The sequence below is a fragment of the Plectropomus leopardus genome, chromosome 14 (genome assembly GCF_008729295.1).
Source record: "Plectropomus leopardus isolate mb chromosome 14, YSFRI_Pleo_2.0, whole genome shotgun sequence".
Lineage (NCBI taxonomy): Eukaryota > Metazoa > Chordata > Actinopteri > Perciformes > Serranidae > Plectropomus > Plectropomus leopardus.
This window is the reverse complement of record NC_056476.1, coordinates 1,507,633-1,532,915: the sequence shown is the minus strand read 5'-3', so window position 1 is coordinate 1,532,915 and position 25,283 is coordinate 1,507,633. Positions and strand designations below refer to the sequence as shown.

The 25,283-nt window shown below is 36.4% G+C and overlaps 3 protein-coding genes across 3 annotated transcripts in view; 1 reads left to right on the top strand and 2 right to left on the bottom strand.

Annotated features, from left to right (window-relative positions):
• Nucleotides 1-2,595, bottom strand: part of LOC121953549 (metal cation symporter ZIP8-like) — a 3,567-nt gene extending 972 nt beyond the window's left edge. The window contains exons 1-2 of the mRNA XM_042500715.1: nt 2,012-2,595; nt 220-382 (exon numbers count right to left, since the gene is read on the bottom strand). Coding sequence (XP_042356649.1) covers nt 220-382; nt 2,012-2,239 — 391 coding nt within the window. The 5' untranslated portion in view covers nt 2,240-2,595. The remainder of the gene's footprint in view (nt 1-219; nt 383-2,011) is intronic.
• Nucleotides 2,596-3,995: 1,400 nt separating this feature from the next.
• LOC121953240 (nuclear factor 7, brain-like) lies at nt 3,996-5,839 on the top strand. Its single transcript, XM_042500215.1, has one exon. It carries the CDS (start codon nt 4,183-4,185, stop codon nt 5,566-5,568), a length of 1,386 nt encoding a protein of 461 aa, XP_042356149.1. The 5' UTR covers nt 3,996-4,182; the 3' UTR covers nt 5,569-5,839.
• A 1,787-nt stretch (nt 5,840-7,626) lies between these two features.
• On the bottom strand, nt 7,627-24,590 carry manba (mannosidase, beta A, lysosomal). Its single transcript, XM_042500790.1, is given in 21 exon segments — nt 7,627-8,049; nt 9,012-9,179; nt 9,182-9,274; nt 10,471-10,613; nt 10,942-11,050; nt 11,052-11,087; nt 11,645-11,809; nt 12,961-13,179; nt 14,122-14,289; nt 14,784-14,870; nt 16,187-16,304; nt 17,077-17,179; nt 17,182-17,227; nt 18,360-18,470; nt 19,402-19,442; nt 19,445-19,570; nt 20,425-20,548; nt 21,715-21,888; nt 21,972-22,077; nt 22,945-23,049; nt 24,316-24,590. Coding segments are annotated over 21 exon segments (2,655 nt in total). The 5' UTR covers nt 24,504-24,590; the 3' UTR covers nt 7,627-7,824.
• Nucleotides 24,591-25,283: the final 693 nt, after the last annotated feature.

Sequence of the window (25,283 nt, the reverse complement as noted above, 5' to 3'; positions counted from 1 at the left end):
CTCCGCAGCAGAATCAAATAAAACTTTATCCAATCAGTGATCAGATGCATATAACCCAAAAATCCTTTTTAAGGTTTACAAGCACCGGAAAAAGAGCCAACTCTCCTAAAAAGATCCGTGTCATAATCGGTGCCAAACCTCATTCAAAGCAACAAACCCTCCTGAACTGAGAATTATCTGAGTCAACAAACAGAGCGACGCTGCGATGAAGCAACTCACCAGAGTAGTCCGGAGGCTGCAGAGCTTTGGGGGCGGTGTAGGGGCAGGAGGGCAGCAGCACCTGGGTCAACACGGCGGGGCAGATCCTCCCCAGATGTCCCACAGTCAGCTGACTGACATTACTGAACCCGAAGTGGGACAAAATCTGCTCTGCCGAGGGACACTGAGGGGAAAGAGGACATGAAACATGATTTTTGTTATTGTTTTTAAATCTGTTTTTGGGTCTAAAAGCTGCATCCTGAACAAACTGGACTGATTTCTTTCAAAAACAAAGGAAGAAGACAGCTAAAGAAGAAATGGCCCCAAAAAATTACAAGACAACAGTAAAAAAATAAAAAGGAAACAACAAGAAAATGAGCAAAAAAAAAAAGAGAGAAAGAGAGAGGTAAAAAACAAGAAAATACCCTTAATAAAGGGTAAAAATAAAAAAAACTCTGTTATATAATTTTAAATATATAATAAAAGTTATTTTAAGTATGGGGGGTAGATTTTTTGTGTTGCCTTGAATGACAGGACAGTTTAAGAGTGAAAGGGGAGAGAGGGGACATAATGCAGGAAAGGGCCAAGGCCGGAATCAAACCCACAGCCTCTGTACATGGGGTGCCCGCTCTGCCATCTGAGCTACTAGGCGCCCCCGAAATTATAAATATAGTTCTTTGGAATTTTTTTTCAACAGTCTGGGATAATACCTATAAGCACCCCAAAAACTAGTTTTCAAGTCATTTTTTGTCACACTTTATTATTTTTCTGCAGTTTTCTGAACATTTCTCGCCAAGTTTCTCATTGCCTTTTTCTCCACGTTTTAAAAAGAAATCAAAACAATTTTCTTAAATTATACGGGTTTAAATGCATCTGAACGCAGCAAAACAAAACTGATGTGGATCCAGGTTCTAAAGGGTTAAGTTGGTGTGAACGTGTACTTTTACTGATCTGCAGTACTGAAAACAAGAAACTGAACAGAGAATCTGACCTTTATCCTAGTTATCTTTTACACATACTTCCCATTTTTAAAAAGTTAGTTTCAAGTTTCAATTTTATTAATAAATCATCTGTTTGACTACAAAAACCTTCATTTACATGAATTTAAAGGTCATTTCAACTAATAATAATAATAATAATTCAGTATTTTCTGAGATGGTTATGATATGGTGAAAATCTCATTAATGCATGTATGTTTTCTTCTACATGGATTTTTGTTCTTTTTGTATTAAATGTGCTACATGTGTTTAATTATTAGCACAGGATAAAAGGACAGTTATTATGAAGTTAACCTTAATATACTGTAACATAGAAAAGATAAAGTACAAGAGGACTTGTGTACAGTTACTCAATACTTTTTAACACATTGTGTGCATCATTGAAGGCATTGATTACATCAAACAGTAAAAACTATTAACAAAATAATTGGGGGAAAATGGCATAATATGTTAATAAATGACAATTATTTCATCTAAATTAGTCATCACTGAACATTTGCGGTTGAAAAAAGGCCACAGATCACGTTTTCATCACAACACTCATATCAACAGGTTTAAAATCACAATAATATTGCATGAGCCTTTAGTATCATGATAATATCATATCGTATCCTGTTTATTTCCAAATTAGTACAACAAAACCATATTCAACAATTTCACGAGTTTTAAAGTTGGTTTTCTTAAAAAATAAGCCTTAAAAACTTATTTGAAAAACACATAAGAAAGCTTATGTAAATTCGTGTATTTCTGTAAATGATAATTAATGAGCTTACACAGTCTGAAGCGGTGGTTTAACTGAAACAGCAGACACTCACCTCCTGGTCTGACAGCGCATCTCCTGCACTGATGGCCGCAGGTCTTCTCTCGGACATCAACAGCAGTAAATCCTCCAGATTCTCCGTTGAGATTGAATTATTTTCACCATAAAATCTTAAAATATGCTGTAAAAACGCGTGTCCATCCCGGTCAGCCGCGTTTAAACTCTCACATATTGGGACTGAAACTAAAACGCACCACGTGATGACACATTTTAAGTGAAACATTTCTGTTTTTTGGTGTTTGTTGAGTGAAATAAACGTGCAGCTGTGGAGCGACTCACTCAGACACGCTGATATCCGCGCAGTCTGCGGGCTGCAGAGTCACATCCATGGCACTCACAGCGAGGATCCTTTTAAACCGCTTTTCTCTCCCGTGATTCATTTATTGCGGCGGTCCTCTCGTGATGTGCGCTGAGTGATCGATCAGGACTATCGGAGGCGGATCAGGTTCAAAGATCAGTCTGCAGGAAAAGAAAAAAAAAACATGGAGGTGACCGACCGACCGCGTGCACTCTGTGTTTCAATGCTTTCTTTTGTGGCCGACTTTCTCAGTCAGTGCTGCAACGTGCTCACACACACGCGCACACTCCTACTTGGAAGAGTGTGTGTGTGTGTGTGTGTGTGTGTGTGTGTGTGTGTGTGTGTGTGTGTGTGTGTGTGTGTATGTGTGTACAGAGTGAGAGCGGTTTACAGCTGAACCACTGAGCAGTTTGGAGTTTTAAAAAAAGCCAACAGATGTGTACAGGGCCGTATCCATGGAGTCACTATGGGGGGCCAAACCCACTTGGGGTGGGGGTTTGGGGGTGATCGGGGCCGGAGTGGGACTCATTTTCAGCCCTAAAGTTTCATGGCTCAGACTAGACCAATGTAATTCACAGCCCTTTATACAGGACATATATAATTTCAATTTTAAAATTAGCCTTACGTCACACACCTTTTGTCCTCTGGGGTCATTCTGACCCCGCCCTGTTTTGACTGTTATTGAAGGCAGGTTGTATAAATTGTCAATCAATTCTGTGTCGCACCTTTAGTCTTACTTCAGTCCAACACATTACCAAACATTTTCCCCTTCGTTTTGGAATTTAGGGTCAATAAACCTTGTTTATGTAAGTATAAAAAACATATTTTGATGGCAAAAGATTTAATTTGGGGTCAGATTGACCCCAAGGACAACACAAGGGTAAAAAAGAAATATATATTTTTTTTTTTTTACTAGTTTTGTGGCATGCTGATGGTTTGCGGCGTGTTGGTGATATGCTGCATCTCGTGTGTATCATTTTAATGTTATAAATATAATTTTTCAAAAAATGCCTTACTAGCAGGCCCATCTAAGTCCGAAATATTATTTTCTATAACCTTGTTATTCATAGTTTATATAAAATCGATTAGTCTTTTTGGTCCTTTTGTGCCTCCTTGTGGTTGATTAGTGTCTTTTTGTAGTTATTTCATGTCTACTTGAGACTGTTTTGCATCTTTTTGGATTTGTTGTGTATCTTTTTGTGGTTGTTTTGTGTCTTTTTTAGTTTTTTTTGTAGTGTCTGTGATTAGTTTGTGTCTGTGTTAATTTGACATTATTCATTTTGTCGGTGAAATCAAAGGGGCACCCTGACACTGCGGGCTCTGTGCTCAGTGATCCATCCACAGACTGCGGCACTTTTTTGGGATGAACCCATCATCACTTTTTCATGTGTGCTGCTTGCTGCATGTTTTTGTGTTCGAATGTTTTCTTGCAGCACACTGAGCTCTCAGGGCCACCGTACTCTCTGACTTTCTGCTTTTTTCAAAAGCTTTAACCCTTTGAGGAATATTTATCATGTGTTCCCTTTAAAACCCTTCTGTTGTCGATCAGAGCTCCACCCCTCACACCGCATCACACGAGACAAAGAGGAAACACGTCTGTGTCTGTTCAGATCTCAGTGAGAGGAGACACCCCCCCCCCACACACACACACACACACACACAGACGGGAATATTTACCTTCATCACGACGCTGCGACTTCAGCTGAAGGAGGACAGTAACAGGAAGTTGTGAAGTACTTCAAACTGCATCCAGTTGCTGCCTGAAAAACACTGAAAGACTCAAAGTGAAAAGTATTTGAGGCAGCAGGGAAATAAGCAGCTGACTTCCTGTTTCAACTTGTCGTGTGCTTTGTTTTTACGTAAACTCGATGGCTTCCAGATCAGAGGAGGATCTCTACTGTTCGGTCTGTCATGACGTCTTCAGAGACCCTCTTCTTCTGTCGTGCAGCCACAGCTTCTGTAACGACTGTCTGAGGAGCTGGTGGAGAGAGAAACCAACGCGAGAGTGTCCACTCTGCAAGAGGAGGTCCTCAGAGGACCCCCCTCTGAACCTGGATCTAAAGAAGCTGTGTGACAACTTACGGGACAGAGAACGGAGAGTTTTGGAGACAATCTGCAGTCTGCACTCGAAGAAATTTAAACTCTTCTGTGTGGACCACCAGCAGCTGGTGTGTCGCCTCTGCAAAGACTCAGAGAAACACAAAAACCACAGTTTCCAACCAGTCGATAAAGCTGCACGACAGCACAAGAAGAAGCTGAAGGAAACTCTGGAGCCCTTAAAGGAGAAGTTAAAGGTTTTCAAACACACTAAAGTGATATTTAATGAAACAGCAGCACACATAAAGCTCCAGGCTCGACACACAGAGTGGCTGATCGAAGAGCAGTTTAAGAAGCTTCACCAGTTTTTAAAACACGAAGAGGAGGCCAGGATCTCCGCTCTGAGGGAGGAAGAGGAGCGCAAGAGTCAGAGGATGAAGGAGGAGCTGGAGGCTCTGAGCAGAGAGATAGCGGCTCTTTCAGACACAGTCAGAGACACAGAGGACGAGCTGAGAGCCGAAGACGTCTCCTTCCTGCACAACTACAAGGCTGCGGTGGACAGAGTCCAGCAGCGCCCCCTGCTGGAGGATCCACAGCTGCTCTCAGGAGCTCTGATCGACGAGGCCAAACACCTGGGCAACCTGTCCTACAACATCTGGACCAACATGAAGGACGTGGTCTCCTACACTCCTGTGATCCTGGACACAAATACCGCAGATCCAGAACTCATCCTGTCTGAAGATCTGACCAGTGTGAGACTGGGACAGAGACAGCGGCTCCCTGATAATCCAGAGAGGTTCGATTATTCCTGGTCTGTCCTCGGCTCAGAGGGGTTCGACTCCGGGACTCACAGCTGGGACGTGGAGGTAGGAAACAGTGCGTTCTGGTCGCTGGGTGTGTTAGCGGAGTCCGTCCACAGGAAGGGACACATGCTCTCTGGACTGTGGACGATATGGTGCGATGAGGGGAAATATTTAGCACATTCGCTGCCGGGTCCAGACACGGACCTGGTGGTGCAGAAAAAGCTCCAGAGGATCCGAGTGAATCTGGACTGGAACGGAGGACGGCTGTCGTTCTCTGATCCTGATACTAACACACACATACACACCTTCACACACACTTTCACCGAGAGGCTGTTTCCGTACATCACCACCGCAGATAAACTCCCACTGAAGATATTACCGCTGAAGATCTCTGCGACAAAACAACAGGTCTGATCTTTAGTTTGAAGGGTGCCGGGTGGCCCCCCGAAACATTTTATAATTCACAAAAAACTAAAGTGATCACTGAAGTCCTGGCTAAACCCCTAATTTCCCCAAATCCTAGAAATGTTCCAAACTCTGAGAAACATCTGAAAATCCTAGAAATTCCCTAAAATACAAGAAAGTCCTAAAAAACCTATTACCTTCCTGAAACCCTAGAAATGTCTTAAAACCCAAGAAATGTCCAAAAATCCTAGAAATAACCTAAAATCAGAGAACTGTCCTAAAATCTGAGAAATGTCCTAAAATCAGAGAAATGTCCTAAAATCCAGGAAATGTCCTAAAATCTGAGAAATGTTGATGCATTTAGGATCATTTCACACTGATCAACAGAATAAAACACTTTAATTTCAAAAACAAAACAAAGCTCTGCAGATTTATCTAAATCATTACAAATTAGAAAAAAAACAACAACATATTTTGGACATACATGATGTCCAGTTTTAAGTCTTTGATCTGTAATTTTTCTGAGAGATGTGCCAAAACAGGCAAAACACAGCAACGGAAAATTGTCTCAGTGCAAAACACACAATCATCTTTAGCGTCAAACTCAGTTCAGATTATTGTTGCATTCACGTGCTGTCGGAATAATCTGAAAAACAGTGTCCGAAAACGTTGATACACGACTTTGACGTCGTATACGAGGCGTAAAGCTCGGCGGCGGGAACTTTATTAAACATTTATAGGCTCAGAAGGCAGAATATTGTGTTTAAGATTGAGCTGTAAATGAAAGGTGAAGAATTATTTCACTGCCTGATGGCAAATTTTGGTGTCTTAACTCGTAAAGTTTTGGCACATTTTGTGCATGACACGAAAATAAAGAAATCAATCAATCAATCATATAGCATCACAGTTTTAGTGTGTGGACTTTAGTTTTTCCTTCTCTTGTATTATCTTGTGTCCACCTAGTTTTTTGTCTGGATGTGTCTGCTTTAGCAATCTTTTGCACATTTTTTTGCTCACATGTCATTTGTAAAACAGCACTGGGTTGTGACCGTTAGTTACTGTCCATGAAAGTGACCCAAACTGGTTAGAAAAGTTACTTTTTAGCACTAACTCCCAAAATAAGTCAATAAATAGCAATATTTCAGTGCTTTTAGGGAATGAACTGATGCAGAAACAGCTATCAAAGTATCGTTTAAACATTTGGCACAATAAAAATACCACACGTCTGTTTGGTCGCGTCTATTTTGTTTCTACTTTCCAACTTCAGAGCTCACAAACGCATCGAAGTCAGAAGAGCGACTTCCAAACTCCAAACTAGATTTAAGTTCTTAAAATCAGACAGAAAATTCAAATGCAAGTCGAGCTATTCTGTCGCGTAAACTCAGTCTGACTTTTACTCAAGAAATCTGAGATTTAGAGGCCTGAAAAAAGTCTAATGTCAGCCTTTTTTTTAATCATGTTCCCTTTTATAAAAATCATATTTGTCTTTGCACATTTTATTTCTTTGTCTGATGGTTTCTGTGTGAATAAATGTTTCCTGTAAAGGCTCTTTGTGTCCGTCTTAAATCACCTAAAATAATAACCTTTGTTTGGGAATTTTCAGGTCTAACTGCTGTTTTCTGGGGATTTTGGCAAAAAAACGTAAATGTAGAAAATTGGCAAAAAATATCAACCTCGGCCAAAAATGTCTTTCAGACACTCCAAAATCCACAGTCCTAAATTACAGTATCTTTTTAACCCCATTGAAACCAGACATTTGCTTATTTCAAAAACATCATTAATAAATGACCAAAAAAAATGCAAGAAATTGGTAAAAAGTTACAAGAAAATTTTACAAACAAAATAAAAACAAAAGTAAAAGAACCAAAACAGGAAATGTCCTGAAAGGTTGCTAAAATAAAATAAATAATAATAATTTTTTATTTATTTCAATTTTAAAAATTATTCTCTCTTTATCTGCAAATTTTTAAAGTAATTTTCTCGTCGTCTTTTTGCAATTTGCGTGACATTTCATGCAAAGTTGATTATTATCATGTTTTTGAAAGAAATTACACAAATTTGCTCATTGCTTTGAAAGGTTTAAATGTTTGGGAAAGGCACAAATAAACTGATGACGGTCCAGGTTTCAAAGGGTTAAAAGAGGACATTCAGCAGCTGTGAAGAGAACAAGGACTGTTCAGATTCAGGACGCGGCGCTCTTATTTTTTCCCACCTATCACCTCCTGACTTCAGCACTCCTCCACGCGTAGCCGGGCTGCTCTCGGGTCAGTAAACGTCGGTTAAAGATGTGACGGTGAGCGATGTGGAGAGTTCGGCGATGCTGGTCGGACGCCACGCGGTGAAACTGACCGTCCTGTTTCCGGAGACCATCAGGAAGCCGTTGGAGCTGAAGCGTCCGGGGACGTTTCCCACGTCGAGCCAGACGAACGGAGCCACGGAGGCGGAGAGGAGGGTGATGGTGAAGCCGCTCTCATCCTGCTGCACCTGAGCCTGCGGGGAAACACACACACACACACACACACACACACAGACACACACACACACACACACACACACACAGAGAGAGAGAAAGAAATTAAAATAATTAAATGTGACACAATAAGCAGCAAGTAAACTTAACCTTTAGGGACTGTTTGATACATTTTATGTGCTTTCATTCTTTTTGTTTTTAATATTTAGGCTGTGTTCATACATTAGGCATAAATTCCGGTAAGACAGGACTGATGGTGGTTGAAAAATAAACTTAATTAAAGCAGATAATCATATTAAAGTTTTGGGTTTTTTTTAAAGCCTGATTTTGAGCGATAAAAGTGTGACAGTGCAGAAAAAAAGTATAAAAATCAGTGTTGCTGCTGATCACTGACATTTCTTTCGCTGTCATTAAACAAAGCTACTTAGCATTTAGTTTATTCAAAATAATTCATTTTTGTATTTTTATCATCTAAAAACATAGTTGCATCATAGCAAAAACCTGGCATTTAAAGGGCTAAAATGAAGAAAATTAATGAATATTTGATATTTATGATAAGGACTGATGTTGGCTAAATAAATTACTTGATGAAAGTAGAGAATCATATTAATGTATAATATTTTTTAAAGCCTGATTTTCCTGCACACTCTGGATTAATGGACTCTTCCATCACTGTTCTGTTCATGTAAATATTTCATTGTTTTGTATTCCTGGATTTTTCATGTTTCTGTTTTTTCTTTTTGCATTTCATATTATATTATTATTATTATTATTATTACTATTATTATTGTTGTTGTTGTTGTTATATTATTATTATTGCTATATTATTATTATTGCTATATTATTATTAATGCTTTATTATTATTATTATTATTATTATTATTATTATTATTATTATTATTATTATCATTTTTATTATTATATATGCAATTTCACAGCTGTGTATAAATGAATGAAAGCTCCTCTGAACACGGCGTCGTACTGTGATGTTTGGTCTCTGCAGTCCCTGAGCGTCTTTGGGGGAGCTCAGGAAGTGGTGGTTGGCGGGACCCTGCTGGGCGCCGTCGCCGTCCTCCAGGTGGAAGGTGAGCAGGCAGGAGAGGCGGGTGCAGCGTCCACATCCGTCCAGCAGGGCGGCGACTGGCTGTTTAACCACACGGCCGCGGCGCTGCCTCCAGGCACCGGGAGCAGGTCGAACTTCAGCCTGCAGACTGGATCCAGATCAGACCAGGAGAACACGGACACCTGATCCACAAGAGACCAGACCTGTTACTGCTCATGTGTCAAAAACAATGAACGTAAATTTAAATGAAATCAGCCGGTTAAACGTTACTGAAACAGAAGAGGGGAGGAGCACAAATAATCTATACACCAATTTAGTCTTAAGAGTGGATTTAAGTTCATTTTATTATTATGTTCAAATGTTAGAGAACTGCATGACATTTAAACAATATTTCTGTTTTTAACAGGATCATCCCTAAATTAGATTGATACAAACCTGCAAATAATTCAGTTTTCAAATTTGTTTTATCTATTTTTATTTCTCTATTTTTATTAATTTATTTTATTTTGCCATGCAGTGTAACACTTTTTCTGTTTTCAAATGTATTAATTTAACAGGAAAATTGTAATATAATAATTATTAAGGACTCCCTTTTTTTTTTTAATAATGAAGAATTACGGAATAAATTATAACTCAACTCAACTAAATCAACCCTTCCTTTTTTAACACAGTGGTTACATTAATGAAAAAAAAACAACAGAATATGAATATTATTCCTCCCCAAGTGAATAAAGTGATAATAAATAATAAACAATAATAACAAAATAAAAAACAAGAGTCTTTTTAGATTTATAGTTTGGTGATAATAATTCTGCTCCTGTGTCCAGTTTAAAAATGTGAAATGTTAACATGTAAACAGTCTCATTTGGATGTAAATGTGCATTTAAATATCTGATTTAAACTATCACATATTAACCGCTTAAACCTCTGATCTTTAACACCAATGTTGCTCTAACTTTTGTGTTAAATGCACAAATCAGAAACTGTGTTTTTGCTTTTATCTTGATTAAATTCTGCACTGAAATTCTCCAAAGTTTAGTATAAACTACACAGAGACGACGCAGGAAAGGTCATGAATGACACTGATTTTTGATTAGTTTTAACTGGCAAACATTTAATTCAAGTACAATTGATCAAATACCTGTTTTGTAATCCCGTTTTCTATAAATGCACGGTACTCGTATTTATTTATCTTGAACTGTCTGCACAGCATAATGCACTGTGTGCAGGTGCAATGTCTGGGACAACTGCACTTCCTTTTTTTAAAAATCACATCTCGCACTTGCTCTTTTGGCGTTTGAATGCACCTTCTGTACGTTATTTGGACAAAAGTAAAATGAATGCAAAGTTAAGATACAGTTAACCCCTGAAAACGTACCACAGCTCTGAGCTTCAGGTCGTGACTCAGGTCTGAGACGGCGTAGATGAACAGCGTGTCGTCATCCTCGAAGCCGACCGGCAGGACGGCGGCGAAGAAGTTCTGTGCAAAATAATGCAGCATTTTCCATTTCCCACCAAACTCTGCACACACACACACACACACACACACACACACACACACACACACACACACACACACACACACACACACACACACACACACACACACACTCACACACACAGGGGAATTATGAATTATTATTTCAAAACACTGACCTCTAACCCATAAAGTGGTGGAAGAAGTATTCAAATCCTTTATTGACGTCAAATAACGACAAGGATTTTCCTTTGTTGTTATTTATATTGATTATAAACGTATTTTCATTTTGACATACTTTTCTCGATGCAAGAGTCCAAAATATTAACATGCTGATCTAAAAATGTGTCCGCTGGTTGTGCGTTCACTCACCGATCGACGACCACGAAGGCGCCTGCCAAACATCATTGAGCTGCCAGTATAGAGCGCCCATCGTGTGACCTTTGCCCTCGATGATCTCGCTCCGACTTCGCCGGTAAAAACTCGGTCTGAGTCTTCACACACTGAGCCTGCGTGACCTGGACGTGAAACGTGAGAAAACGAGAACAGTTTGTAAAACTCTGATTCGTTTGGTGGTTCACAGGTCGCCGATGTGCTCGTTCACGCAGAGGAACTCAAACTTCAGTTCACGCAGATTAAAATGAGCTAGTTCAAAGTCAGAGTTCAGCTATTTTCATTTTGAAGTTCTTTTTATTTATTTTACCTTTTTAATTTGTTTGATTTTATTTTATTTGTTTTACCTTTTTAATTTCTGTTCTATTTATTTTATTTCCTTTTATTTGTTTTACCTTTTTAATTTATGTTCTATTTATTTTATTTCCTTTTATTTGTTTTACCTTTTTAATTTATGTCCTATTTATTTTATCATCTGAATTTATGTTTTTTTTTCCTTTTTTATTTCACCTCTTTGATTTATGTTTGATTTATTTTATTTACTTTTATTTGTGGTTTCATTGCTTTTATTGCTGTTTTTGGTCTATTTGTTTGTATTATTTTATTTTAAGTTTTATTTTCAAGTCTTGCATTATTTGTCCTCTGGTTTAATTTTCATCCTGACTCCGTTTGTGTGACTGACCTGAGTGATGTAGAGAGTGTCTGTAAATCTCTTCAGTGGATCTGTGGAGTTCGGCAGGTGGAAATGTATCGCCGCCTGCAGTAACATCTGCTTGTTCCCGCTCTCATGGTGCTGACGGTGGGAAGAGAAATTACTGTCGTAGCTCCAGTCCTCTTTTATGGAAACCTGAAACATCAGAAAACCAAAGGAAACTTTATAACACCTAAATTAATACATAAATAAATAAAAAACTAAAAAGTTCTGTGGGTGTGATGGCATCTTTGGTCCTTAAACTTGACTTCATTTCTCTCAAAAACAAAGAAGTTAAAGTTTTCATTTACAAGAAAATAACCTGAAATTCAGCACAAAAAAGGGAAGAAAAAATATATACAGTAAATATATATATGTATATATATATATATATATATATATATATATATATATATATATATATATATATATATATATATATATATATATATATATATATATATATATATATATATATATATGTATATATATATACATATACCTACACACACACACACACACACAGATATATATAAATATATATGGGTAAAAACAGTTTTCTCTCTCTTGTTTTTAAAACAAGTTTTCTAACACTAATGTGATTTTCTTGGTTATTGTCCTGTTTCCTGATTTAAACGCCTTTCTGTGTTAGTTTAACCTTTTGAAACCTGAGCTATTTCTCTCAAAAACATGGAAAGAAGGCAATAAGCAACAAAAGAAGAAATGACACAAAATTCAGCAAGAAATTAGTGAAAAAAAAATAACTACAAGAAAATTACTTTAAAATTAGGGGGAAAAAAGAAAAAAAGAAAGTTAAAAACAACCAATACCCTCACAAAAACCAAACAAACATACAAAAAAAACCAATTATACCTGGAAAATGTGCTTTAAAATTATGGTAATTTTAAATATGTAAATATAAAAATTTATAAATATAGTTTTTCCCTATCTTGTTTCCGTTTTTTCCCTTGACATTTTTTCTAGCTTTTTTAAAAATAATTCTCTAATTTCTTGAAATTTGTGGAGCATTTCTTACCAAGCTGCTCATTGCCTTTTAGTCTTTTTTTTTTAAAAAAAAAACTGAACCAATTTGCTCTGATTTTAAAAATTTGAATGCAGCACAAAGAACTGCTGTCGTTCCAGGTTTCAAAGGGTTAATCAGTTCATATAAATGAATAAAAATTGGCACAAGAAAGACCCAAATACGACTGAAGCTCTCCAGAGAATATTTAAGAGTATGCCTCAGATTTTGACCTCAAACTGATGATTACTGATGAAAATCATATAAAAAAGGGACGTTTAGTCACCGGCTGCAGAGTGGAGAACGACGGCCACGACTGGAAGCCGTATTCGGAGGCGAAACGCGTCCGAGGAAACGTCCTCCAGTCCCAGCAGTCCTCAGTGTAGCTGTAGAAGTGTGTGTCTCCGTAATGAGGGTCATACGGGTTCTCCGCCACCCAGCCCTCCTGCTCCGACTCCGCCCCGTTTGTCGGACTGGAGACGAGGAACGGGCGACTCTGGTCCTCCTGGAGAAGATATCAGACCCTCATTTTTTATTTTTCAACCTGAATCCTATTTTAATCTTTTTTTTATTTCTAATTTTAATTACATTTTTTTAATTTAATTTTTAATTCTTTTTTTAAAATTTTTAATTATTTTATTTTGTCTATTTTAATCTGCCTTTTATCTCATCTTTTAATTTATTTCTTTATTCTGCTCCAATCGTTTTTATTTCTTTTTTTAGTACGATTATTTCTGTGTTTACGGCTAATATTTTTCGAACAGCATTTACTCTTATTGGTATGGGCTGTTGTTATTTTTGTTCTGTATTTGTTTCTCTTTTTGTTATTTGCTTTTGCTTTGCTTTGTTTGTCAACTCTATTCTTAAGGGTGCTATATAAATAAAGTTATTATTTATGATTATTATTATCCCATATTTTTGTGGACACAATTTGCAAAGATTTTTTTCTTTTCTGTTGGAATTAATGTAATTACGAAGGAGGATAAGGATCATATTGAAAAACGAAAGAAAAATATAAGAATAAAGTCACAATATTAAAAGAATAAAATCAGATTTTTGAGAAAAAGTCCAGATATTATGAGAATAAAGTCGTAAATGTGTGAGAGAAAAAGCTGTAACATCATGTTTTGTTTTGTTTTGTTTTGGCGTAAACTTATCAGGTAATATCACTTTTTCTTGTAATTTTATGCTTTATTCTTGCAATATTTTAAAAAATCTATTTTATTCTCATAATCTCTGTTTTTTTGTTTGGAAATGTCAGTAATAATAGTTAGATTGCAGCCTGTTTTGCTCAACATTGGACCCATTTCAAAAACTGCTGTTCATTAGTCACTTCAACAAAAACAACTTGGGTCCAGACTTAAAAAAATAAACTTAGAATAAATCATCATATTAAACTTTAACCATCTTTTAACTTTTCTAAAACATGACGTGACTTGACTCTCACCTCTTGAACAATCGCACGTATGTTGTTCACGTACAGCTTCACGTAGTCTTTCTGGTAAAGAGGCCTCTGGGAAACTGGGATGTTGAACCAGTCTGTCGCCAGAGCGGCTTCGTTTTCATTGTTTCCGCTCCAGATTATTATGGAAGGATGAGATTTGAGACGCTGCACCTGAAGATTAAAACATAAATGTAAAAAAGATATATGAATGTAAAATAATTCAGGCTTGATTATAGCGTAAAATATTGAGGATTACAGTTTAGAGTATAATGTTTTCTTTTATTGATTCTTTTATTTTCTCTCCTTGGTATTGCTGTTATTCTGGGTTATCCTTTGGCTGATATAAGAAAATAAGCCTGTTCTATTTTCAGTTATTGACTGAGAAAATGTGTGTGAAATAATCTTCCTTTCTCATGATGCATGTAAAATATATATAAATTTTAAATATTAAATGATTCATTCAGTATATTTACTGTCAGTACAAAGAGCAGAAGAAATTTTGGGATATTTAAGTAGCTTGAAATGCTTCAAATGTTGTAAAACAACCGACACATTTACAGTCTGCAGAGAGAAAATCACAGCAGGCGATAAAAATAATGTTCTTTGATTTGTAAACTGTGGATAAAAATACTAAATGAAATGAAATAAAAAACGACTCCGCTCACCTGTTGGACGACCTCTTCTCTGACCGTCTGCAGAAAGTCCTCCTCGGTGGGATACATTGCACAGGCAAACATGAAGTCCTGCCAAACCTAAAAACACACCTGTGAGCGTCCATCTGTTGTATAATATGTTCATGAGACAAAGAGGTTTCAGACTATCAAAAATCACACAGAAATATATGAATCTGTCCCCAAACGGTCCCATATTTCTTCAGTAAAGGTATGTAACAGTGATACTGAAGGGGATACACTTACTTTTGTTCCTGATTTAAGCTTTTAATCGTCTGTTTTTCTGTTAAAATTTCTGTCACACCGCTCTATAAAGTAGCTAAACACAGAGAAGTGAAATGCAGAAAATTACCTGAATATAAAAGAAACTGAATCATTACTAACACGAACTGGAAAAAAGCACAAGCGTTTCAAATAGTGCAAAACACAAGCTAAGCCTATTCCACATCAGCAACAGACCTGTGGTGTTTCAAAATACATCCAAATGCATGTTATGTTGAATATATGCTGTACACAGTTTAGAGACATCTTTAACAAATGCTCTTATTGTTTTAAATGTAACAGTATTACAGCGTTATGTCAAAGTATCTTGTTTTTTATATATATAAATAATAATCACATAAAATAAAATCTCACATGTAAAATCAGAATTTAAATAATATAGCACAACTACAATAAATAAATAATGGGAAAAGAAAAAAAGAAGAGCTGTAACTTCTGTCTGTTGGTGCTTAGACCACATTTCCCATAAATCCCAGTGTTTCCCTGATTAAGAAAAGGTGTTGTTCCTGGACTTCACCCTAAGAGTCCCTCTGTATGCTTTCGTTTTTCTATACGCCGATGACAGTCTTCTGCTTTACAGGTAATGCCAAAAAGTAAAGGTGGTTACATCATTTTTCTTTATATGCTGATGATGGTCTCCTGTATACAGCTTCCCTCATAAAGTACAAGGGTTTAAATCACTTCCTTTATGCCGGTGATAGTCTTCTGTTTTATAGCTAAAATCATAAAGTAAAGGTGGTTACATACATACATTTCTTTATATGCTGATGATGGTCCTCCGTTTATAACTAATGTCAGAGGGAAAGGTGACTGTCTTGTTTTGTAGTTAATCTGGCTACATTATTTCTTTTGATACAGATGATGTTTCTGTGATTTTGCTAATGTCAAAAAGTAAAAGTGGTTGAATTATGTCTTTATATGCAGATGATAGTCTTCTGTTTTATTGTTAAAAAAGTAGGTGATTTCAGGTTTGTTTTTGTTAAAATACTGCAGACTGTAATCACTCAGAGAGAGAGCCGACTAGCTTATGATACTGTTATTTTTATATTGTGGATGTAGTACTATCGATAAGTAAAGTCGTACTGATATCATTAGAGGACGATGACAATAGTTACCATGATTCCCATCTCGTCACAGATGCTGTAGAACAGATCCTGCTCGTACACGCCGCCTCCCCAAACTCTGAGGGCGTTCATACTGGCATCCACTGCCGACTGTAGTAAGTTCCTTAAGCTGCAGGACAAACAGAGCACGAGTGTCTTCAGCATTAATGTGTTCATAATGGAAACACTCAATAGTTCAAATCTGTACAAAAGCACAGAGGAGACCAACAGTTTCTCCATGAATATTCTCATAACTGGTTTGTTTTGTTTATTGTTCATTATAAGGATGCCCATTAGCTGACGCTGAGACGACAAGCTCGTCTTTCTGGGGTCCAAGACAACATAACATTACATTACAACAGACACAAACAGTGATAAAAATTTACAGTAATAATATGAATCAATAAAATAATTAAGTGAACAAATAATAACAAAACAAAAATACAGCTAAGTTGAATAGTAATCAAAGATAATAAAAATAAATTCACCAATTAATCAACCAATTACCAATAAAAATACCTCCCAAATAAATAATATATAATATAATAATAACTTCCAAAGAAAAAATAAAAAAAATTAAAAAAAAACAAATATTCTTCTTGACTATCTTTCTCTAAAAATCAACATGAAACAACCAATTAAAAAATAATTAGCAAACAACAACAACAAATACACAGTAACCAGCGAACACACCACAGCTGCTCAGAAAAGACAACACAGCTTTCCAGAAACATCCTCGATCTAAACTGGACTAAAACAATAACGAACATCTGCAATTATGTGCAAAATGATACATACACAACCAAAACCTCAAATTCAGTCATGTACACATAAAAATCAGATCTTCAGTGGTGATTATTATTAAAAAACGTGCAAAAAGCAGCTGTTGAAACTGAACTCACACAGCAGGGGTGACCTGGTCCTGGAAGGAGTGTGCTGGGATCCAGTTGGAGCCTTTGAGGAAAATTGGTTTCCCATTGATGCTGAAATAAAAGCTGAGGCCCGAGACCCGACAACTGGCTCCTGGACGAGTTTCACTGTGCGAAAATACACCTGCAGGAGACACAAAACACTGAAACACCAAAGCTTCAACAGTCAAAAACACTCATGAACCCAAAATAATGATACACAAATGATATAAAGAGCAGCAGGTCCCGAGAATTTGAATCTTAGCACCCAAAAAAGTAAACTGCACACACCTAATTTTCAGTTGACGTTTGATTTCCTAAAGAGAAAACTTTGCTTTGGTTCATCAAAACTTTATTATTCACACATTACATTTATGTTTTCACACTTACATGCTGAACATATTTATAAACTTTATTGAAAATATTTAGTTACATACTGTATTATTTTTGGTACTCATATTTATACTCTTTATTTCTCTATGCTGGCAGTAAGAGTATTGAGTATGAAAAAGTTCAATATTTTCCATCAGTTATTTAAGAAAGTATAATATATTTATTACATTCATTACATAAACTAAAATGTTTCAAGCATTTTCTATTTTAATTTTGATAATTAAAGCCTACAATTAAAAAAAAGTGAAATAAAAAAATAAATCAAAGTATTAGAAACACCAACCCAAAAATACAGATGAGCTAAAGGCTGAGTAGTATTGAGTGTAGTATTGAGTATTGAGTATATAAATAAATGTACTTTTCAAAAGCATTACATCTCCCTACTGTAAATATTTTTTTAATTATCTGAGGAAATAAAGTAATAATTTGAGATACTAGATTTCTGATTTTCATGAGCCATGAGCCATAATCATCAATATTAAAACCAAAAAAGAGTTTGAAATATTTAAATTTACGTGTAATGAATATACACTTTATCAAAGTTAACTTTTTTGAATTAAATTACAAATGCCCAAATTACCATATTCTAATATTTAGCAATATTAAGCACCTGTATTTTGTTTATTTTGGATGGGCCAAAAATTCACACATAAAATTCACTTTATTTTTAATTTTTTTCATTTTTAATTATTCACTTTTTGGGACATAAAATACTTCATTCTGGTGTTTTTTTTCTTGCTTATATCTTATTTGTTTTCCTATTTTTTGGCATGTTTGGAATAAAGATCTAACTCCCTCTGACAGATTTCACAGTAAACTGTCCTCAATTAATACATCAATAAATGAATAAATAGCAAATGAGGAGAACGGAGGTGAACTCTGACCTTAGATTTTGTGTTCAGGATCAAAAAGCCGTCCTGAAAGCCTCGGAGAGACAGAAAGTAAAAAGGCTGGTCGCCGTGTCCGTTGGGCCACCAAAGTTTTACCTCCTTACTCTGGAAGAAGAAGAAAAGAAGAAAAAAAAAAATTCTCAAAACTTCAAGTATTAACACAAGTATTTACAAACTTTTTAAAACATAATTCAGAAATACAGATGAATTTCGCTGCTTTCACAACAGACTCATAAACGCTTAAACGCGCAGACCCAGACGAGAGCGTAAACTCACTTTTTACATCGTGTCCTGATGTTTTATATTTTCCCACAGACTCCAAAAGTTCATATGAGGGCAGAATTCACAATCCTGTCAAAAATTTAGTTTTTGAGATAAAATCCTGAAATGTTACAAACTTAATCTACCATGACAGCAACATTTTGTCAATTTTTTCATTAAACTTTAAGATTTTTTAGGCGAGAATTTGCAGGTAAATGTTGCAGTCAAACATTTTGTTGCGCTGCTGATAAACCAAAAATCTGTGTAGACGGTTTGTTGATCAGTCTGAAGATGCTCTGCAGCAAGTTTGGTGTCAACGGAGTAAAAAATGTGTGAAGTTTAATTCATTTTACAGTTTTTGATTTAAAAAACAGAGTGATGGACTTCATCATTTGATGCTTTGATGGCTGTGGGATCAAAAACTGCAGTTTGAATGTTTCAGTGGAGCATTTTCTGCACTTTATGAATGTAACTATTTAGTTTCCGCGGTTTGTTTTAGACTTATTGTAGGAGCTGAGCTGGAGATTCACACATTAAACTAAAATACACAATCTTACTAAAATGTATGCCATGTGCATGAACACAGTGTGCAGATTAGTGAGACTGCTGCTCACAGTGCTACAAAATATGCATTTCTTTAGATAAAGGTAACCAAGATTGTGCTTTGATTAAAACTTTCCGTCTGTGTTTTTGGAAGAAAACTTATTGACACATGCAAATTTCTTCTTTCCAACTTCAAACTGAAAACCTACAAACGGTTTGACTGAGCGAGTACCGTGTTGAGATGTACGGTGACGCTGTTCTTGGTTCGTCCCGCAGAAAGTGTGCGTAGAAACGCTGCTCTGAGTCCAGCTCGGGAATCGACAGCGTGATTTGACATCTTGTTGTCTGAACGGCATCGACAAGAAGCTCAACCTGGACCCTCCACTGAGAGAGACCGAAATCTGGACAGACAGATTAAAGAGACAGAGACAAAGACAGAAACAACACTAACTATTCCACACAGAGTGAGACGAAGTAACGCTGACATCGAAAACAAAACGTTAATAACACCGGTCCAAAGGCTGGAGCAAAAAAAAACTGGAATCTGCTGTATAAGAGACAGGAACATAAAGTCATGACGAGCAGAGCAGGCCTCACACTGCAGCTTAAACAACAACAACAACAACAACAACAACAACAACAACAATTACAGGAATAATAATAACAATAATAATAATGATGATAATAATAATAATAATACAAGTAAGTAAAGAAATAATAATTAATTAATTAATTAATGAGTAGGTAAATAAGTAAGTAAACAAATAAAGCAAATGCAAGAGTGCTAAAAATTAAAACCTAAATATATATAGAAATACATTTATATTTTTATAAAATAAAAAAATAAATAAAATAAAATAAAATAAAATAAAATAAAATAAAATAAAATAAAACAGCACATAGGTGCCATAACTTGCAAAATAAATTACAAAAAACAAATAAAAGAAATATAACTATAAAGTAAAACTCAAACAACAAAAATCGAAACTGAACAGTCTGTTCAAGGCCACTGGTGCATAAAAACAGAACGCTGCTTCTCCTTTTTTGAATTAATTTTCGGTAAACTGAGCAGGCATAATAGCAGAAAAATAGTCTTAACTTTTTATTTTTAAAAACGTTTTTAAAATCTTAACGCCTCAAAGCATCTTTATTTTATTTATGTGTTTCCCAGTAAATATACACAAAAACATTCAAATATTCCATACTTTTTGTACCCAAAAACAGATTGGCGATTGGCGGTGAAGATGAGACGTACCATACAGAGGAACGGCAGAAAGCTGGACGAGCTGCAGGACATCAAACGCCTCGAGGTGAACGTCCTTCCAAAGTCCCATCGAGGGAAACGACGGCCCCCAGTCCCAACTGAACGAGCTCTGCTCCTTCACAAACACAGCGAATTTATTCCAGATTACTGCTCAAACGTGAGCGCTCCTGAACATCTCACGCTTTGTAATTACTGTGACAACCTTTTTTTTCACGTCCGCTTTGACTTTTTCATTTTTTTGTTTTTTATTGTTGCTGTTTTTGTTGTTGCTGTTTTGTTTTGCCTTCTCATTTTATAATACACCAAATCTGCTGCTGAGACTTTTTCATTTAAATGTACGAACTGAAAGCCCAAAAAAACACAGTTAAAAAGATGTGACGCTTTGCTGTGCACGTTCAGTTCATTTATTAGAATACCAACGTAAAATGAGGGAGAAAAACGGTGCTGGTTGCAGTGAGATGACGGTCAGGATTTCCAGCAGGTGTAAGAATAACATTTTAACGCTTTAAACAACATTTTAAAAGGAAATTCTGCACAAAGAAAATCAGCAAGAGAAAAAAAAGTTAAAGGCCCCAAAGTTAAAGGCGGATGTCCAAAAATATTTTTTGTTTTTTGTTAATTTGACTTGTCTTTCTTTCTCTTTTTTGCATATTTTTTAGGGGTCGACAGATTATCGGCCTGGCTGATGATTACTGCGGCTGATATTTGGCTTTTGCCGATTATCTGTATCTGCGTCTTATTTAAATGATCGCTGATAAAAAAAAAAGAACGTGTGTCAGCATGGGAGGAATTTGATGTTTTTCATTTTTGAAATAAAAATTTCACTTAACTTTATAAAAAAAGTTGCTGGACTTTTGTGTTGGAGTTTGTTAGATTACAAATTATAAATATTGTAAATAAGATTTTTATTTTTATTGTAAATGCATATCGGTTCCAAATATTGGTTACTGGTCTCATTAACTTAATAATTTGTATCAGCCCTGAAAAAACAATATTGGTCGACCCCTAATATTTTTTAAGGTAATTTTCTTCAAATTTACTAATTTCTGGCTTATTTTTTTTGTAAATTTCTCATAAAGGCGCTTGTCGCCCTCTTCTCATGTTTTTGAGAGAAATCAAGCTAGTTTGCTCAGTTTTCAATGGGTTAATTATGCATCGACATCTTACTCACAGATACAGATTTTACAACAAATAAATAATAAAACTCTCTCGGTATTTAGCCACCGTCCTTTGGTCTAAGAAATGTTTTCAAGAATATATTAATATTCTTGATAAACTTACTTTTCTGATGAAATTGACGTGACATTCTCCCTTCTGGACGTCTGGAGGACATTCAGGAGGAACTCTGTAGGCAGAGTGAGCTTTTCTTCGCTCAGACGCGTAAAGAAGAGGAGACACGAGGCTGACTTTGAGCACATTAACCCCGTCCTTCAGCAGGTCTCTGACCGGGAAGTCCTGCACACCAAAAACAAGACAGCAAAGACATGAAGACACTGCGCAGAGTGCATCGCAGACTGCTTATTTTCCAGTGAACGTACGTAACGACGGAACATGTTGTCCGTCTTCCCCACGAGGACGCAGTTGAGCCAAATCGATGCCACGGTGTCGACGCCGTCAAAGACGAGCAGAACCTCCTGTTTGGTCCTGTTGGTGAACACACGCAGACAATTAAACTGCCGACACGCACGTCCAACACTCCCACATCCACATTTCCAGTGCACAGACATGTCCGACAGCCTGCTCCAGCGTGCGACATGTCCAACAGCCCGATCCAGCGCGGATATGTCCAACAGCCCGCTCTAACGTCCGGACATGTCTCACTGCCAGCTCCAGCGCACGGACATGTCCAACAGCCCACTACAGCGTGCAACATGTCCGACGGCCCGGTCTAGCGTGGAGGTGTCCAACAGCCCGCTGAAGCGCAGACATGTCCGACAGCCTGATCCAGGGCAGATATATCCAACAGCCCGCTCTAACGTCCGGACATGTCCGACTACCTGTTCCAGCGTGTGGACATGTCCAACAGCCTGCTCCAGCACAGATGTGTCTGACAACCTGCTCCTGTGCCGGTATGTCCAACAGACTGCTCTAGTAGCGGACATATCCAACAGCCCGATCCAGCGCGCGACATGTCCAACAGCCCGCTCCAACATGTCCAACAGCCCGCTCCAGCATGGACATGTCCAACAGCCCACTTCAGCGTGTGGACATGTCCAACAGCCTAGTGTGGACATGTGTCTCTAAAGGTTAAAGGGGCCCTTCATGCCTCTGCAATGATGCACTTTGCATTTTTTTAATTATGCTGCTTATAACTTTATCATGACTTTTATCTACGTATTTATGAACTTTATTTACTGAGTTTTACTCTGCTATTTATTACTGACTTGCACTGTTTTTGTCTTTTAATGGGAAACAGAATTTTATTTTCATTTATGCATGGAAGTGCATTATCAAAGTGACACATGGAGGAAATCTGAATCTCATTTCAGAAACTAAAATCATCACACTGACCTGAGCTGGTTAGAGTCGGTGAACGTGGCCGTGTACGTCCAGTTATCGAAGGCGATCCAGCGATAAAACACATCGTTGAACCTGAAGTATGGATCCTGAGAGAAAAGATAAAAAGAGATTTTTACATTTCATTTCATTTCTCTCCTAGTTTATGGCTGTTTAACATTTGTGGGGTTTTTGTGACACCTGCTGAACGTGTGCTGACATTTTAATGCCAAAAATGAGGCCAAAGACAGAATTTAGGACTAATACTGAGGCCTATAGTTTTCCACAACACTCCAAAATAAAAAAAATACTCTTAAAAATGTATGATTTTTCTTCTTTAAAGTGAGCTGAAGGGGCAACACCGAGTCCTTTTTTTGGGCCTAAAAGTAATCCAATTTAAATATCTGGTCCAAATATTACTGGGATCAGTACTGGATTTTTGTTTTTTTACGATTACAATTACATTTATTTAATAAATTAATTACTGTAAGATATGTTTAACTAGTTACTCCCCAACACTGACTGAAGCAGAGAGAAATATTAAGCTTTGAAGAAAAGGTCAGAAAAACAGTCTTTGACAAAAGGGCAAAAACTAATTCAGTGTTTTATTTTTTTCTGTGTTGCTGTCTGTAATTATAGACATACTGTATCTGCACCCGTCAGTCTTGCCAGACTTGCCAGTTTGCCGCCACAAAGCATCACTATTTAAAGAAGCCCGAGGCTGTATTAAGTAATTTAACCCTCGACAGTTATAGATGTATGAGGTTACTGTCTTCAGGTGGAGCCGTTTTTAATGAGTATTTTATGATCGTCAAACCTGTCATCTAACTAACTATCTATCTATCTGTCTGTCTGTCTGTCCATTTACCTAAACTTTTTTACTGATAGTTACTCATTATTACTTAACCCGTACTCTAACCCTGAATTCAGACACTTTTAACTTCAAACTTTGTTTGATTTCTTAAAACAAACAAAAAAAAACACATTATGAGGAACTTGGTGAGAAATGTCCCCCAAACTGCAATGCAATAAAATAAAAAATAATAATAAAAAATAAAAGGTGAAAGGAAATGATTAAAAATAGCTGAGGGGGATTTGTAGATACTATAAAAAAGAGGAATTTCTTTATTATAAGTATCTTAATTATTTATCTATAATTATGATACAGAAAAAAACAAATGAAAAATAATAAATAATGATGAACATATTTGGTAAAGAAATCTGCTGCGGATTTGTAAAATATTTTCAATGCAGTACTTTCACTTTGGACACAGTATTTTGGTCTTGAGCCTGTTTAAAGGCTTCTTGTACTCGCAGAAAAAGGTAAATACAACTTCACACATGAAGAGGCGGTTAATAACGTGAAGTCCGGAGGTACCTGGATCTCCTCGTCTCTGCAGAGCTGAGTGGACACATCCGGGGACCTCCGCGGACACGGACACTGAGCCGTTGGCGTTTCTGAGGCTCCATTTTCCGCTCAGACTCACAGAAACCGAACAAAACCCCGACAAAACCCCCAAAATCAAACACAGCGCAGCCGCAACGACGCAGCTGCAGCTCCCGCACACACTCATGGCGCCGACTCTGCTGTTAACGTCATTTTAGGTCAGAAAGACTCTTTCAAATCCTCTTTACTGTCCACTTTGGGTTTTATTTCCTCAGCAGACCACTTCCTTGTCTGCTCGTCATGTGACCGTCCTCGCGCCGGTCAGCTGGTCTCGTTCACTGAACGTCACGATATTTTCGGATGTTTAAAAAAAAAAAAAGCTTTGATGTGAATCATGGAGCACACTTATTAAAAAGTATTAATTTCCTTTATTTGTATATTTTAGGAAAGTTGGTTACATCACAGGTCTTACATAAGATGATGATGAATAATAATAATAATAATAACAACAACATAATAATAATAATAATAATAATAATAATAATAATAATAATAATAATAATAATAATAATAATAATAAAATATTCGATAAAAAATTAAGACTAATTTGAGTTTATGATCTCATTAAAAATGTGTAGTAGAAAATGTTTGTTATGTTTGTTATTATGGAGTATAAAACAAATATTTCATATTCATAATTGTTAATACGCTAATTAATTTTGGAAAAACTAAAAACCATACTATTGGAAAAAATAAAAATACAAATACATAAAAACATAAACGAAAATGATATTAATAACAACAATAATAATTATTATAAGTATAATTATAATAATTACCTTAAAAGAAAAGGGCATTGTTTATCATTTATTTGACTGCCTCAGTGTAACTGAGAATAATTAGCTTTGTGGCTGAATAAATCTGATCTTTTAATTGAGTAAAAGAAGCAATGTAAAAATATTCAGAT

What these genes read in the sequence shown, in the direction of transcription:
- LOC121953240 (XM_042500215.1), top strand. Translation starts at nt 4,183, where the DNA reads ATGGCTTCCAGATCAGAGGAGGATCTCTACTGTTCGGTCTGTCATGAC.